At 34.9% G+C, this 15,094-nt stretch overlaps 1 protein-coding gene across 2 annotated transcripts in view; it reads left to right on the top strand.

The window, feature by feature from the left end:
• LOC130216386 (protein NLRC3-like) overlaps positions 1–15,094 on the top strand; it is a 229,101-nt gene that overhangs the window by 22,120 nt on the left and 191,887 nt on the right. For both annotated transcript variants that reach the window (XR_008835795.1, XM_056448281.1), the window contains exons 2-7: positions 4,797–4,896; positions 6,176–6,268; positions 6,532–6,636; positions 7,695–7,779; positions 12,537–12,732; positions 12,809–14,696. Coding sequence is in view for 1 of the 2 variants with exons in the window: in XM_056448281.1 (XP_056304256.1) it covers positions 4,853–4,896; positions 6,176–6,268; positions 6,532–6,636; positions 7,695–7,779; positions 12,537–12,732; positions 12,809–14,696 (2,411 nt within the window). In the remaining variant the exon portion in view is untranslated. The remainder of the gene's footprint in view (positions 1–4,796; positions 4,897–6,175; positions 6,269–6,531; positions 6,637–7,694; positions 7,780–12,536; positions 12,733–12,808; positions 14,697–15,094) is intronic.

Here is a 15,094-nt window from a genome sequence, read left to right as displayed (position 1 = left end):
AGGCCTTTCAAGCTACATACTTCAAACTTTCGTCAAACCTTCAAACTGGTCTGACTCGGGTTGCTATATCTTTCTAACTGATCCGACCTTGGGTTTTCCGAAAAACGACCCAGAAAAATCCCAAAAGTCCCATTGACTTAACATTGGGTCAAACTTTGTGAGCTCATAACTCTGCATCAGACTGTCCTACAGACTTCTAACTGGACTCATTTAACTCAGTCTAGCCAGCAGCCAATAACTGATGACTTTTTAACTTATTAGCCACTCCCTAGCAACCACTTACAGCACCCTAGCAACTGTCCCATAGACTTCCATTGTAAAAGACTCCCATTGACTTAACATTGGATCAACCTTTGTGAGCTCATAACTCTGCATCAGACTGTCCTACAGACTAGAGTCTGGCCTTATTCAACTCAGTCTAGCCAGCAGCCAATCACTGATTACCTTTAAACTTACTAGCCACTCCCTAGCAACCAATTTCAGCACCCTAGCAACTGTCCCAGAGACTGTGACTAGCTATTCTAACACACGCTAACAGTTTTAACATCCTACTGACATGCTAATCTTGCTAGAAAGGTGCTAGCAACACGATAGTGACATGCTAGTCATGCTAGTAACATGCTAATTCATGCTAGAATCATGCTAACAACATGCTAATTCATGCTAGAAACAAGCTGATTCATGCTAGAATCATGCTAGTAACATGCTAGTTACATGCTAATTAATGCTAGAATCATGCTAACAACATGCTAATTTGTGCTAGAAACATGCTAGTAACATGCTAATTCATGCTAGAAACATGCTAGAATCATGCTAGTTACATGCTAATTCATGCTAGAAACATGCTAGTAACATGCTAATTCATGCTAGAATCATGCTAGTAACATGCTAATTCATGCTAGAATCATGCTAGTAACATGCTAATCCATGCTAGAATCATGCTAGTAACATGCTAATTCATGCTAGAATCATGCTAGTAACATTCTAATTCATGCTAGAATCATGCTAGTAACATGCTAATTCATGCCAGAATCATGCTAATAACATGCTAATTCATGCTAGAAACATGCTAGTAACATGCTAATTCATGCTAGAATCATGCTAGTTATATGCTAATCCATGCTAGAATTATGCTAGTAACATGCTAATTCATGCTAGAAACATGCTAATTCGTGCTAGAATCATGCTAGTTACATGCTAATTCATGCTAGAATCATGCTAATTCATGCTAGAAACATGCTAGTAACATGCTAGAAACATGCTAATTCATGCTAACAACATGCTAATTCATGCTAGAAACATGCTAGTAACATGCTAATTCATGCTAGAATCATGCTAGTAACATGCTAATTCATGCTAGAATCATGCTAACAACATGCTAATTCATGCTAGAAACATGGTAGTAACATGCTAATTCAAGCTAGAAACATGCTAACATAAATGTATTTATCTATGCCGACTGTTTCAAACTTCATAAAAACTGCTTCAGTTATTTACATTTTAAAACGACTTCAAACTTTTAGACTCTGCTTTTCAAGCCACCATAAAGTTTGTCCTCAAACTTTAATATCTAGTTATTTTTAGTACCCAAAACACTTTATTTATCACTTGTATTTGTACAGTGTTATTTATCATTAATTGTTAATTTTATTTAACTTATCAACTGGTCTAATTTGATCAAGCTGAGATGTAACTTGCAGCAGCTTTATTAGTTTTAAGATTTTTCAATGTTGAAAAAAGCCTTATTATTAATGCATTTGATTTAGTTTCTTTATTCAAGAACATTCTGTACCTTCACATTTTGACACTGATAATCCTGATGATGGATCAAGTTATGAAATATTAGATGAGCTGAAAATAAATTAAATTAAATAAGACAGTTGAGGTATTTGTTACTAACAATAGAATTAAATAAAAAATAACTGAGTTAAAATGTTAAATAACAGCACAGAAAGCCTCTTATATCAAAGAGAAATTCCAAAATAAATATTAAATGTAATGTCTCAGAAATAAAGGTATGTGAGCTGTCACTGGGGTGGTCCCTTTTCAAGGTACTTTTTTTTTTTTTTACCTTAAAGATCCATATTAATACCCCAAGGGTACATATTAGTACTTAAAGTACAAAAGTGTTACTCTTAAAATTTTTAGGTACTAATATATACTTAAAGTACAAATGTGTACCTTTTGAAAAGGTACCACCCCAGTGACAGCTCGTGTACCTTTTCTGAGAGTGTACAGGAATTTTCTAAATACATATATCCACATTGTACAATGTCAGAAATAGACATTAGTTGTAAATAACAGGTAAAGTGGTCCTTCGTCTTTTCTAAATCATGAGTTTTGAGTTACATCCTTTTTTTATTTCTGTCAGTTAACATTTAAAATTTACTTGAACCTTTAATGTCAGACAAATTATTGTTTGACAATTATCTTGTGAATACAAATATCTTCAATATATATGATCAAATATTGAAAATGTACCAGCATTGAAACATTTATTATAATTCAACAAATTCTGTTCTAGTTCTGTGAACTCTGCATTTCAAAAAAAAAGAAATAAAAAGAAACTTAATTGTTTTCTCAATCAACAGCTGACAGAATGGCATTTGCAGTCTGTTGCTGTTTTACATCCCTTCACCTTATGCCGGGACTGTACATTATTTATCAAATTTTCTTTTTTGATGTGGAATTTGATTAGTCTGTCGTTATTCTTCTAATCTTCTAAAGCTGGAGGTGAATGGAGCAGATTGTCCACCAGTATCATCAGTCATGCAGGAGAGAATAGGCGCAACGGCAGGAGGCGCTAGAGCTCTGTTTTAGTGTGAGATATGCCGTTAGAACGAAGGAGATTCAGGTGTGTTGAGCTTTTATACAGTGTGGTTGTGCTTCACGCCGCTGTCCAATTGATGGCGCCAACGAACCAAAGCTGCTTCATTGACCTTTGTTATTTCTCCGAGATTAATCAAACAACAATTTTGATTGATCACAGGTGTTTTAACAGCGTCACAAACCGAAATCGCTTCAGAGACTTCTGGATACTGTTTCTGATGTGCGACGTCGTCTGTTCTAGTGTAAGTAAATCTGAATACTTGGACTATTACAGTTATTATAAAGCATTATAAATGACTGTTATATTTGTGAGCGTGTTTTAAATGTTAATTGCAACTCACGTGCTTAAAAAAAACAAACAGACAAGGAGGCAAACAAGAATAAAGCTATAACGTTAGTTTACTGAAGAAGCTTTTGAATATGACGAATTATTAGAAATTCATGAAGTAAAATTTTGAAACGGTGACAAACTAAACTCGGGTGGAAATTTAATGTTACTTATTAATTCAACTGTTGGGTTTTTACTGTAATGTATTATGACATTTATTTATTTTATTCGTTTTTACTGGTTTTTGAAACATGGGTCAAAACAAGTCCAGCAATTATAGCTGCTATAGGATTTAAAAAGTAAAATATTTTGAATTGTGAATGTTATAAGGGATTTATAATATAATTGATTTAAAACAACATCCTTTCAGTTTAACTTTTTCAATATTGTATCAAATTCCAGGCACTATCCTACTGGAAAAAAAACAGCTTAAACCAGCCTAGGCTGGTTGCCTGGTTTTAGCTGGTCAGGCTGGGAGATGACCAGCTAAAACCAGCTTGACCAGCCTAGGCAGGCTGGGAGCCCAGCCAAAACCAGCTATGTCCAGCTTAAACCAGGCTGGTTTTAGCTGGATTTAGCTGGTCATTTTTCAGCCAGACCAGCTAAGACCAGGCTGGAAATAGCTGGAAACCAGCCTGGAAATGGCCAAAACCTCTCTAAAACCAGGCTGGTCAACCAGCTAAAACCAGCCAACCAGCCTAGGCTGGTTTAAGCTGGATTTTTCAGCAGGGTAGTGAGAGTTTAAGTCATTCACGTTCAATTAAATAAATGAAAAATATAATTTTGATCAAGGAAAAGATCAATATTATCAAAAAGAACACTTGATAACTCGTATTATAGCAAAGGAGTTTTTTTTCATAGTTAAATGAAAGGTAATAAATCAGGCAATTTTAGGGGCAGTTAACAGTCGACATGATACAACAGTGTCTTTTAGCCTTTAGTGTTATATGGCTTTAAAATCTTTTAAATATGAATGATAAAATTATCCCCTCAAAACATAACACCATCCAGTTTCTGAGGAAATTATTTGAATGTTTTGACAATTTCCTCTGAAACAGGTTGCATTATCATCAAGAGCAAAAACAAAATGGCTACTACATGAACTCAAAGAAATGTGAACGCTGTCATTCTTAAATCTAAAACAATAACGTACACGCTGTTGTTTTACTACCATAATTGATTGAGTGCATTTTATTATTGTAAAAAATGAAAAATTAAAGTTAATTTAACGCCAGCAGATGTTTCCGTCAGATTAATGTTTTGGTAATATTTCATTTTGATTTTTATATTTGTTGAAGAATTGTTGGTCACATTTGAAAATGTCATCTATCTGTTTACATAAGTGTATTACAAAATGTTAAAAACATTTTGATTGTTCTTTATTATCTGTTTACGTTGACAGTAATTGATTGGCTGGGGAGGTTGCATCAAAAAGCACAGCTCAATAGCTCAGTACATGTTAGATACTAATTGTAGTTTAATTTGTCTCAGTACAACTTTTTTTTTTTTTGCGTTGTTCCGTCCCAGTTGTTAAGAATCAGTGTTTTACATTGTTTAGCGTTCATTGTTCATATTTTTCTTCACTTCTCCTTCTGGACTGTTATGATCTTCATCTCAGTGATAATATTGTCATGTCTAGGTTATGATGATCATCTGATTGTCTTCAGCAACAGTGTTGAACATTTGAGCCTCAGTATGTCAGAAGACTTTAGGAAAGACTGTCTTTCAGAGAACCACAGGTAAGACTGTGTCTGTTTTTGACCATTATTATTCAAATAAAACTGAGCTTAAGATTTGTCCTGTTTCAGTAATGAGTATTTTTTTTTCACAATTATGAAACTGAAGCACTTCAGTGTCTGAGCTGTGTTTTTCATACCAAAATTCATAGCAACTGTATAAGCTTGCTTTTACTTTCTCTTTTTTTTTTTCAGCAGTAAAAAAAGGTTTACTGGGTGTATAGATATGGTGTATGATTGTTCATTATCTTGTCACTGGTTGATCTGTTTACAGTGGAGAAGAAAGCCTTATTATTTCTGTTTTCAAATTCAATGTGCATGAAACTTATTTTTGTGGTGCAGAGTGAGTAAAAGATGCTGTCTGAGATGTAATAGGTGCAAAACTGTTCAAGAGAAACTGCTATTCAAAAGGAGATCAGTTCATCAGAAAAAGTGAGATGTTCATCATGTGAAAGATCAGTGACTGCAGCAGCTGAAATGTTCATCTTTTTTTGCATTACATAAATCCTGGAACAATGTTGTTGGGATCTAGAGAGTGTAAAGTGAACACTAAAGGAGAGAGCAGTTTATGATCTGATATGGATATTGCAGTAGTTGTAGAATCCAGCGGTGAACAGCAAACAAGGTGCCGTTTGTGACCTTTAGAATGGGTTTGAAAGTCCACATATTGCTAAAGACTAAAGCTGTCCAGGCAGGAAATAAATTCCCTTCTAAATGAGTTGCCAGCACTGTCCAGAGTCCACGTGAACATTGAAATCAGCCAGTGAAATAAAAATCAGCAATTAAGTACACAGTAAAGTTAAGAATTGACAAAATTCAAGATAATAGTACAGTTGGTCAAAAGGACTTTTTTTTCCATTTGCGTGTCCAAACTTTTGACTAGTAGTATTTATAGAATACAGTTTATACATAAACATCATTGATAAATAAACGTTAAATAAATGTATTTTAATAAATGTAAATGTATAAATAAATGTATAAATAAATGTTTTTTTTGCAACGATCACTTAATTGTGGTGAAATCATCGAGCAAAGCTTTTCCAAATGCAAACAACTAAAATGTGTAATCAATTATTTTATACATTTTAGTAAGGAAGCATTATCAGGTACAAAAATGGTAATCACACAACCAGACCTGAATATATTTTAGTTTTTTTCCCCATAGTTTTAGATTAACAAATGAATTTAATTATTACTGTCTGAGATTACTATTAGAGCTTTTTAAGACTAAAATATCTTCTTTAATTGATTTTTTTTTTTCCTCTCTGTCCTTTGTCTTCAGTGTGAGATCAGTTGCATCTGTGTCAGTGAAGAGTGACTGGTCAAAAGGTAGAGTTCCAAACTTCAGTGAGGAAAAAACATCATCCAATAAAAGGTATTTCATATTTGAATTGTTGGTTATGCATACAAACCAAAAAGTGAAAGTAGTTTAAACAAATGTGCATAGAAGCACTATCTTATACAACAATTTTAATCATGCAATCAGATGTGAATATATTCTTCTTCTTATCCATAGTCATAGATTGACAAATACATTAACTTGCTTCTTGCTTCTGTCTGAGATTACTATTAGAGCTTTAATATCTTCTTAAATTGATAAGTTGTTGTTTTTTTTCTCACTGTCCTTTGTGTGTTCAGTGTGAGATCAGGTTCACATGTGTCCAGCTCTGTGTCAGTGAAGAGTGACTGGTCAAAAGGTAGAGTTCCAAACTTCAGTGAGGGAAAAACATCATTTAATAAAAGGTATTTTATGTTTGAATTATTGTTGATCATGCATACAAACCAAAAAAGTCCAAGTAGTTTAAACAAATGTTGTCTGTAAATGTTGTCTGTATTATTTTTTTCTGTGGCGTTTATATATATATATATATATATATATATATATATATATATATATATATATATATATATATATATATATATATATATATATATATATATATATATATATATATATATATATACATATATATATATATATATATATATATATATATATATATATATATATATATACATATACATATATACATATATATATATATATATATATATATATATATATATATATATATACATATACACACACATATATAAATATTTATTTATATATATATATATATTTAAATAATACTGTTTTGTTGACATGTTGTTATCTTTGTTTGCTGAAAAACTGATAAGAATATTAATTTTCAATAGGGATTGTACTTGTGCTGTGCACTGTATATTTGTATAACAAAAATGCAATCATTCTGCTTCTCTAAAGCTGTTTATACAGATTAAATGTGTTTATATTCAGTTTTTAACGAGAGTACATTATACATAGCTGTAATTAAATTACCTAAAAAATGAAAGTAATTCCTTTGCTTTTTCACTGAAAAAGCAAAGGGATTACTTTTAATTTTACCAAAAAAAAGTAAAAGTAATCCTTTTTTAAGATAAGTAATTACAGTAACTAATAACTTTGTGCCTAATTACACTCAACAGTTTGTTTTCACCACTGCGTCAAGTTGAATCACACTACAGTTGTTTTTCCATTTGTTTGGGCCAGTGTAAATGCAACAATTGCACTCAAGTTCACACCTAAAGCAAACCAAAAGTTTACAGAGACCTAACAGAGTTGACATGTAATTTTACATGACATTCTTTCAGACCAAGATTCAGTTTAATTTTATCAGACACATTCATTTCAAACTAATTAGACCAGAACAATCAATGTAGTGTGAAAAGGAGCCAAATAGCTGAAAAATGCTACAGTGTATACTTTTTTGCTCTTGAAATGTAGTACTTTATTTGAACAGGCTGCAAAATGAGACCGTAAATTCAGATCATGAGACGCATGTTAACCAAAAGAGTTCCAGAAATGCTCTCCCATCAATCTTTCAGGTAGGAAACTTGTTGTCATGATGTTTAAAATGTTACAAAGAAATGCATTGAGTGTCATTTTAATTTAAATGCTGTTGACCATTTTCTGTTAAGAAACTTCTCATGATTGTCTCTTTGTTCTATGTGCTTTTGTCACATTTTCTTTTCCCATATGCTCAGACACCGTTTCTCCCCCATGTTATTTAATAATTCATTTCACCTCCCTCTTACCTTACAACAAAAAGACGGGTACACAAGTGACAAGTAGACCCAAAGGAGACACTATAGTCTTTAAAGTATTTCCCTTGTCTCGCTTTCGGGTCTGCACATGTCTCGCATGTATCTACCCGTCTTTCTGTTGTACCTTGCTGATGTAATTAAAGTTTGTTATAGTCTGCATTTCTGTCATGTCCCCAGACAACAAATAAATAAAATAGATTTTTGTGTGTTTTTTGTTAATGTTTTGTCCAAATATAGATGTATGTGTAAGACTTTATAATAACTGCACACTCTAAATCATTTATTAATCATTAGCATATAGTGAATTCCTAATTTAACTCTACATTATAAGACATTAGAGTAAGCAGGTTATAACTACATCTTCAAATGCTATATTCTTGACGTAAATGTATAATGTGCTTAATGATTGTTTTCACTACTAAATTAATTATTGTATTGTTTAGTAACCATTAATATTTTAGACCCAAACCCCATTCTATTTTATACCCCCTTTCCTTCACCCCTTGGCCCTTGAGAAGGAGTGTTTAGGGGTGGATCTCTGTTGTGGTTTATGATAGACATTAAGCAGGTTGCTTCATGTAAATATTTAGGGGTGAATATTGATTGTGAGCTTAATTGGCACTCTCAGGTGTCAAGTCTTTGTGCAAGAATTCATCAGCGCTTACACTTTTTTTTAATGAAGACTAAGATTATTCGGAGTGAAAAGCAGCATAATGCTTACTTTTTATAAAGCAACAATGGAGTCTTTTTCTAAGATATGGAATTATTGTTTGGTTTGGAAATCTGAAAGTATAAATGAGAACCCAAGTAAATAGCCGGATGAGTGGCAGGAAAAATTATGGGAATCGAGACACTTGGTTCGCTAAAAGTCTTCAAGTTGTGCACAATAACAAGTCATCAAGATTTTATCAGATTTTTTTTGCATGTGCTGTCTTTGGAGTATGAGCTGATGAATTCTGCCAGAAGATACAGGGTCCTGTTATGCAAGTACAATAGATATTAACATTATTTTATTTCTTTTTTATTAAATTGATCAATGAGCAAGTAGGGTATAAGAATAAGATAACTGCATTGGTTGACAGAGGGCAGTGGGGGCATTGTATTTCTTTATAATTATTGTTTTTATGTGACCGTATTTATATTAGGAGGATTATTAGGAACAGATTTTTAATGTGTATGTTTGCTTAATGTTGTCTTGTTTGAAGTTTATTTATAAACTAATTTCGAGAGGATCACATGCTTAATAAATTAACCACTGCTGGACCTACATTAGCGAATACATGATTTTTCAATCAGACAATTCCTAAGTCACTATAAATAACCATAGTCTTCGTGCCACAGTCATATTTGTCTGAAATAATCACCCCTTCCTCCATATCACTCCCCCCACACCCCCTCCCCCTTTTTTCCCTAGATTGGGTGGCACGGTGGACCAGTGGTTAGCACTGTTGCCTCACAGCAAGAAAATCACTGTTTCTAATCCATACTAGGCCAATCAACTTTCTGTGCGGAGTTTACATGTCCTCCCTATGCTCATGTAGGTTTTCCCCAGGTTCCCTCCCACTGTCCAAAGACATGCAACATGGGTGAATTGACCAAAGCAAATTGGCACCAGGGCCAGCGCATCCATAGAGGCGACCTAGGCTGCAGCATAGTGTGCGGCGTCCCCCCCGCCTCCCCCACGGTCCTCACTTTTATCTAGGACACCCCCTGCCCGCACGCACCGCACCCCCCTTCTGCACTTTTATCCGGGGCTTGAGAATCTTTTGAGCTCAGGGCTCTCTCCCAGGACAGCATAGCAACAAACAAACAAGCTTACAATCAATCATCAGCTAAGTGTGAACTCTTGAAGGGGTAAGGTTGTCAGAATGTACAATATATTGAGTAATATCTTAGCAATTTATTCATTTTATTTTACTTTTTTCCAAATGTTTCTTTGAAGATAACACATTGACATTGTTATGAATGTAATAAATCAGCCGCTTCGTAATAACAATTCTTATTATCTTACACTTGTAGGTCTCCTTGCTTGGTTTTGCAGCCATGTTGCTGCTGTAGCTGGTGAAGTCACTCATACTTTATTTGTAGTGTGGTCCTGACAAATCTTAATGCTATGTGGCCCTTGCCTCTACACCTGCAAGCTAAAGAGAATTGGGACACCCCTACCCCCTAAGACAGGGATGGGCAAACTCGATCCTGGAGGGCACAAACACACCTGCTTGTAGCTTTCTAGTGATCTTGAAGACACTAATTAGGGTGTTCAGGTGTGTTTGATTAGTGTTGGAGCAAAACTCTGCAGGGACACCGGCCCTCGAGGATCGAGTTTGCCCATGCCTGCCCTAAGACGAAAGGCTAAGGGATGGAATTGCTATTGGGCCTAAGTGTAGTAGATGGGTTTTTAAGTGTGACAGATATTTTAGTCCAATGGGCATTAGGCATTAGCAAAAGTATAAATTGTGTCCAAAATGTTTGGCAGACTAATATGAGGTTTTGTAATATATAACAGGATATCATCTGACTGTATTTAGAGTATTAAAGCCATGTATAGTTAATTCAGAGTGAATGTATTGAGCAAGGGACAATGCAAATTAACGGGATACAAAGTATGTTGAATTTAAAATTTACACACATTAATGTATAAAGTTATGAGCCGTTATAATTTGAGTCATAACACTCAAATTAAATATTCCAGAAAATACCTCATATAAAAATCTTATTCGCTGACCTTCAAACATTAAATCACTCCATCTCCACAGTATAGAGATTTACAGAAACATCTTAATGTACATATAAAATTACAGAAAAAGCAACAAGAACCGAATGGGTTATATTGAAGTGATCACACTTATCTGTTACTGTTAGGTAACATTTTCAAAACTTTCATTCTGGGTCAAAGAAGTTTTCCGCAAACTTAACAGCCTTATTTGGACCCATGAAGTAATGTTCCTTGCTGTTGTATGGAACCAGTTTTGCTGGATACTGTCAATCATACTTGGTTTGTCCTTCAGCAATTACCTTGCTCGCTTGAAAAGCGCACAGTGCTTCACAACTGCTGGAGGATGAATGGGGAAGATGTTTTGATTTGTTGTTTTTGCCCTTTAAAGGTAACTTGCTGTATCTTGGCTGCTTCCTGCAGGATTTCTTAAAATTCATGAGTGTAGTTATAGCCAAAGCATGAATGCCCTCTGCAGTTTTTCGACTCTGGGACGATTCTGTAATGTCAGATGGGCGTGATCAACAAGCAGGAGATTATGCCTCCTTTAGAAGTTGTGCGATATAGTCTCTCTGTTTCTTCACAGATTTGGCCCCTTCCTTGATGTTTAGTACACAAATATTTTGTCTCCTACTACGTCCTTCAAGATCCATGTATTTCTCCATAAGTTACTCTACCACCCATTTAAACAGCCCACATCTTGTTCAAGCTTGATAAATGTATCAGGAGCAGAAGACACATTAGTTTTAAGCTTGCCAGTTTTGAAGCATGCTCATCCATTTTGATTTTAACTGCTGATTTTAATTTCAGAACTGGCCTTTTTTTGAAACTCTGTCAATTCACCTTATATTGAAAAAGCTAATTGTTCAGTTTTAGCATCTATTATTTTCAATTATTCTCCCAATATTGATTGCGTGTATTTCCAAGTGCAGAGAAGAAATTGCACTAAGGATTGCTGCGTTATACCTGTCTCTTGAATGTGTTCGACCGGTACATCTTCTGTAGCAGAGTCCGAGGCAGGCGTGGGCTGGTCTGCTGCGTTACGAGGCTTAGCTCGCATAATTAACTCTAAATGCTAAACCACCAACTTAGTGTGAATTGTAAATCGAAATCTGTTCCTTTTCCTAACAATGAAAGATGTTCTGACTGAATTGCTTTTGGATTTAGTGCGGAGCTGTCTGACTGCTCATGTCGAAACCGGACGTCAAATAGGTATATTTTGTATTGCACAAGATAAAATGCGTTCTGAATCACTCTGTCATCAATTTCCTCTCTTCTGTTTAGAATATAACAGAGCCTTCAATTGTCATTCATACGGGATATATAAAGTATAAATAGTCCTCACTTTATATTAGGTCACAGCTGCATGAAGTTCTTTTAATAAAGCAATTATTAAGATGCATGGTAACTATTACTATATACCTGGAATATAAGCTGTTTTAATGTTAATTTGAATAGTTTATTAATATTTTACCTATTCATTTTAAATTATCTTAAAAACTGTCTACTACCCTTTAATGCAAATGGTTTGTAAATAATGCAATAGTTAATTTAGTAATGAATAATTTGTCATTAAAAATAAATGAAAACAACCACTAAGCACATTATACATGTGCTTAAATGTCAAGAATACAACATTTGTAGCTGTAATTATAAACTGCTTACCAATGTCTTATAATGAAGAGTTGATGCTTAAATTATTAATTAACTACACTGTATGCTAATGCTCAATAAATGGTTTGTAGTGTGCAGTTGTTATAAAGTTTTACCAATGTATATTTTGGTTACACTTGCTGTTCTTTCATCTTTTCTTGTTTTATTTTAGGATCTTGAAAACCAAATAATTAAATATGTGAAGAGTGAGCTAAAAACATTCAAGTTCATTGTTCAAAAAGAAAACATTCAATATTTTGTAAAGGACTTCAATGAGAACAGATGCAGAATAAAAGAAGCAGCTCTTGATCTCACACTCTACTTTCTGAGAGAAATGAAGCAAGATGAAGCTGCTGATACTCTAGAAGGTGAGAGATTGTTAACCTGTCATTAATAAAACACAAGACCGCAATGAATATTAAAAGCTTTCCTCTTTGTATTTAGCTGAGCTGTTCTTCATTAATCAGCTGAAATGTGGCCTACAAAAGAAGTATCAGTGTGTGTTTGAAGGAATTGCACAGCAAGGAGACTCCACACTCCTGAAGAACATCTACACAGATCTCTATATCACTCAGGGTGGCAGTGAACAGGTCAATACTGAACATGAAGTCAGACAGATTGAATTTGTTTCCAAACGTCATGAAGCACAAGAAATACGGGTTGAATGCAGACATTTGTTTGAAGCATCTGAACAAGACAAGCAGATCAGAACTGTACTGACAAAAGGGGTCACTGGCATCGGGAAATCAGTCTCTGTGCAAAAGTTTGTTCTGGATTGGGCTGAAGGAAAAGAAAATCAAGAGATCAGCTTCATATTTCCTCTTCCCTTCAGAGAGATGAACTTAAAGGAGAAAGAAAAGCTCAGTTTGATGGACCTTATAACTCAGTTTTTCCCAGAGACAGAAGGACTGAACCTTACAAGAAGGAATCGATTCAAAATCCTGTTCATTCTTGATGGATTGGATGAATGTCGTCTTCCTCTGAACTTTGCTGGTAATGAGACGTATCGTGATGTTTCGTCACCAGCCTCTCTGGATGTTCTCCTGACGAACCTCATCAAGGGAAATCTGCTTCCTTCTGCTCTCATCTGGATCACCAGCAGACCAGCAGCTGCCAGTAAGATTCCTCCTGACTGTATCGACCGGCTGACAGAGATACGAGGATTCAATGATGAACAAAAGGAGGAGTACTTCAGAAAAAGACTCACAGATGAGAATCAGGCCAAAGAAATCATTGATCACATTAAACAATCAAAGAGTCTCTTCATCATGTGCCACATCCCAGTCTTCTGCTGGATTTCAGCCACTGTTCTCCAGAACATTTTACAGGAGAAGAGAAATAATGATGTGAAACACAATCAGGCTGATGATGCCTCCAAAACACTGCAGGAATCAAACACTGAAGACACTCCCAAGACTCTGACACAAATGTACACACACTTTCTGCGCTTTCAGATCCAGCAGAGCAGACGAAAGTATGATGGAGAAAACACACCAGATGTGTCCTGGGATAAAGACGCCATCCTCTCACTGGGGAAACTGGCATTTGATAATCTGGCAAAAAATAACCTGGTCTTCTATGACACAGACCTGGAAGCATGTGGCATTGACGTTTATAAGGCCTCAGTTTACTCAGGCATGTGTACCCAGATCTTTAAGGAGGAAACAGGGATTGTTCTTGGTACCATGTACTGCTTTGTTCACTTGAGTGTTCAAGAGTTTATTGCAGCCCTTTATGCACATCTGTTTCTAGATATCAACAAGAAAAGTGTGTTTGATCAAGACTCTAAAAACAGAAATGAATCCATGATTGATTTGCTGAAGACTGCAGTGGACAAGGCACTTGAGAGTGACAATGGACACCTGGACCTTTTTCTTCGCTTTGTTCTCGGTCTGTCGCTCCAGTCCAATCGCCGACTTTTACAGGGTCTGTTGACACAACAAGATGACAATAACTGGAGCAAATGGAAAATACTTCAATACTTCATTAGGACAATAGATCAGCAGCAAGAGCACAATGACCAGAGCAAAGAGGAAATAGTTCAGTACATCAAGCAGAAGTTTGAAGCGAATCTTTCTCCAGAGAGATCCATCAATCTGTTCTACTGTCTAAGTGAACTGAACGACCAAACTCTGGTGAAAGAGATTCAGACTCACCTTAGCAAAGGAAGTCTCTCATCTGCTGATCTTTCACCTGCTCAGTGGTCTGCTCTGGTCTTTGTGTTGTTGACATCAGAGGAGGAGATGGAGGAGTTTGAGCTTCAGAAATTTAAGAAATCAGATGAGTGTCTCATCAGACTATCAACAGTCATCAAAACTTCCAGAAGAGCTCTGTAAGTTTAAGTAATACATTATTTTTCTCCTGTCTGAAATAAACATCTAAATATATTTATTTAAACTAAAACAAAACTTTAGTTTCAAAATAATGTTATTCAGTGTATATATCAGTATAAAATGAAAACTCAGATTTAAGAAGTCACGTAGCTCTAAAGAAAGGTGCCTCAGTATCATTAACTGATGTAGGACGGAGTGCTTACTCTACCTTTGATAATATGTTCACCTTTGATATGTTCACTTTTAAAACATTTAATGAATTGTCTCTGAATTTCTTCCTCTATTACAACAATTCCTGTATCATAATTGCATGTCATTTATTAAAACAATGTGTATTACTAAGATAAAGCTGCTCAGTTCTTTACATTTATTTAATTGTGTGGCCTTGACAATAACA

This window comes from Danio aesculapii, chromosome 22, assembly GCF_903798145.1.
Source record: "Danio aesculapii chromosome 22, fDanAes4.1, whole genome shotgun sequence".
Classification (NCBI taxonomy): domain Eukaryota; kingdom Metazoa; phylum Chordata; class Actinopteri; order Cypriniformes; family Danionidae; genus Danio; species Danio aesculapii.
This window is presented reverse-complemented; position numbering and strand designations above follow the sequence as displayed.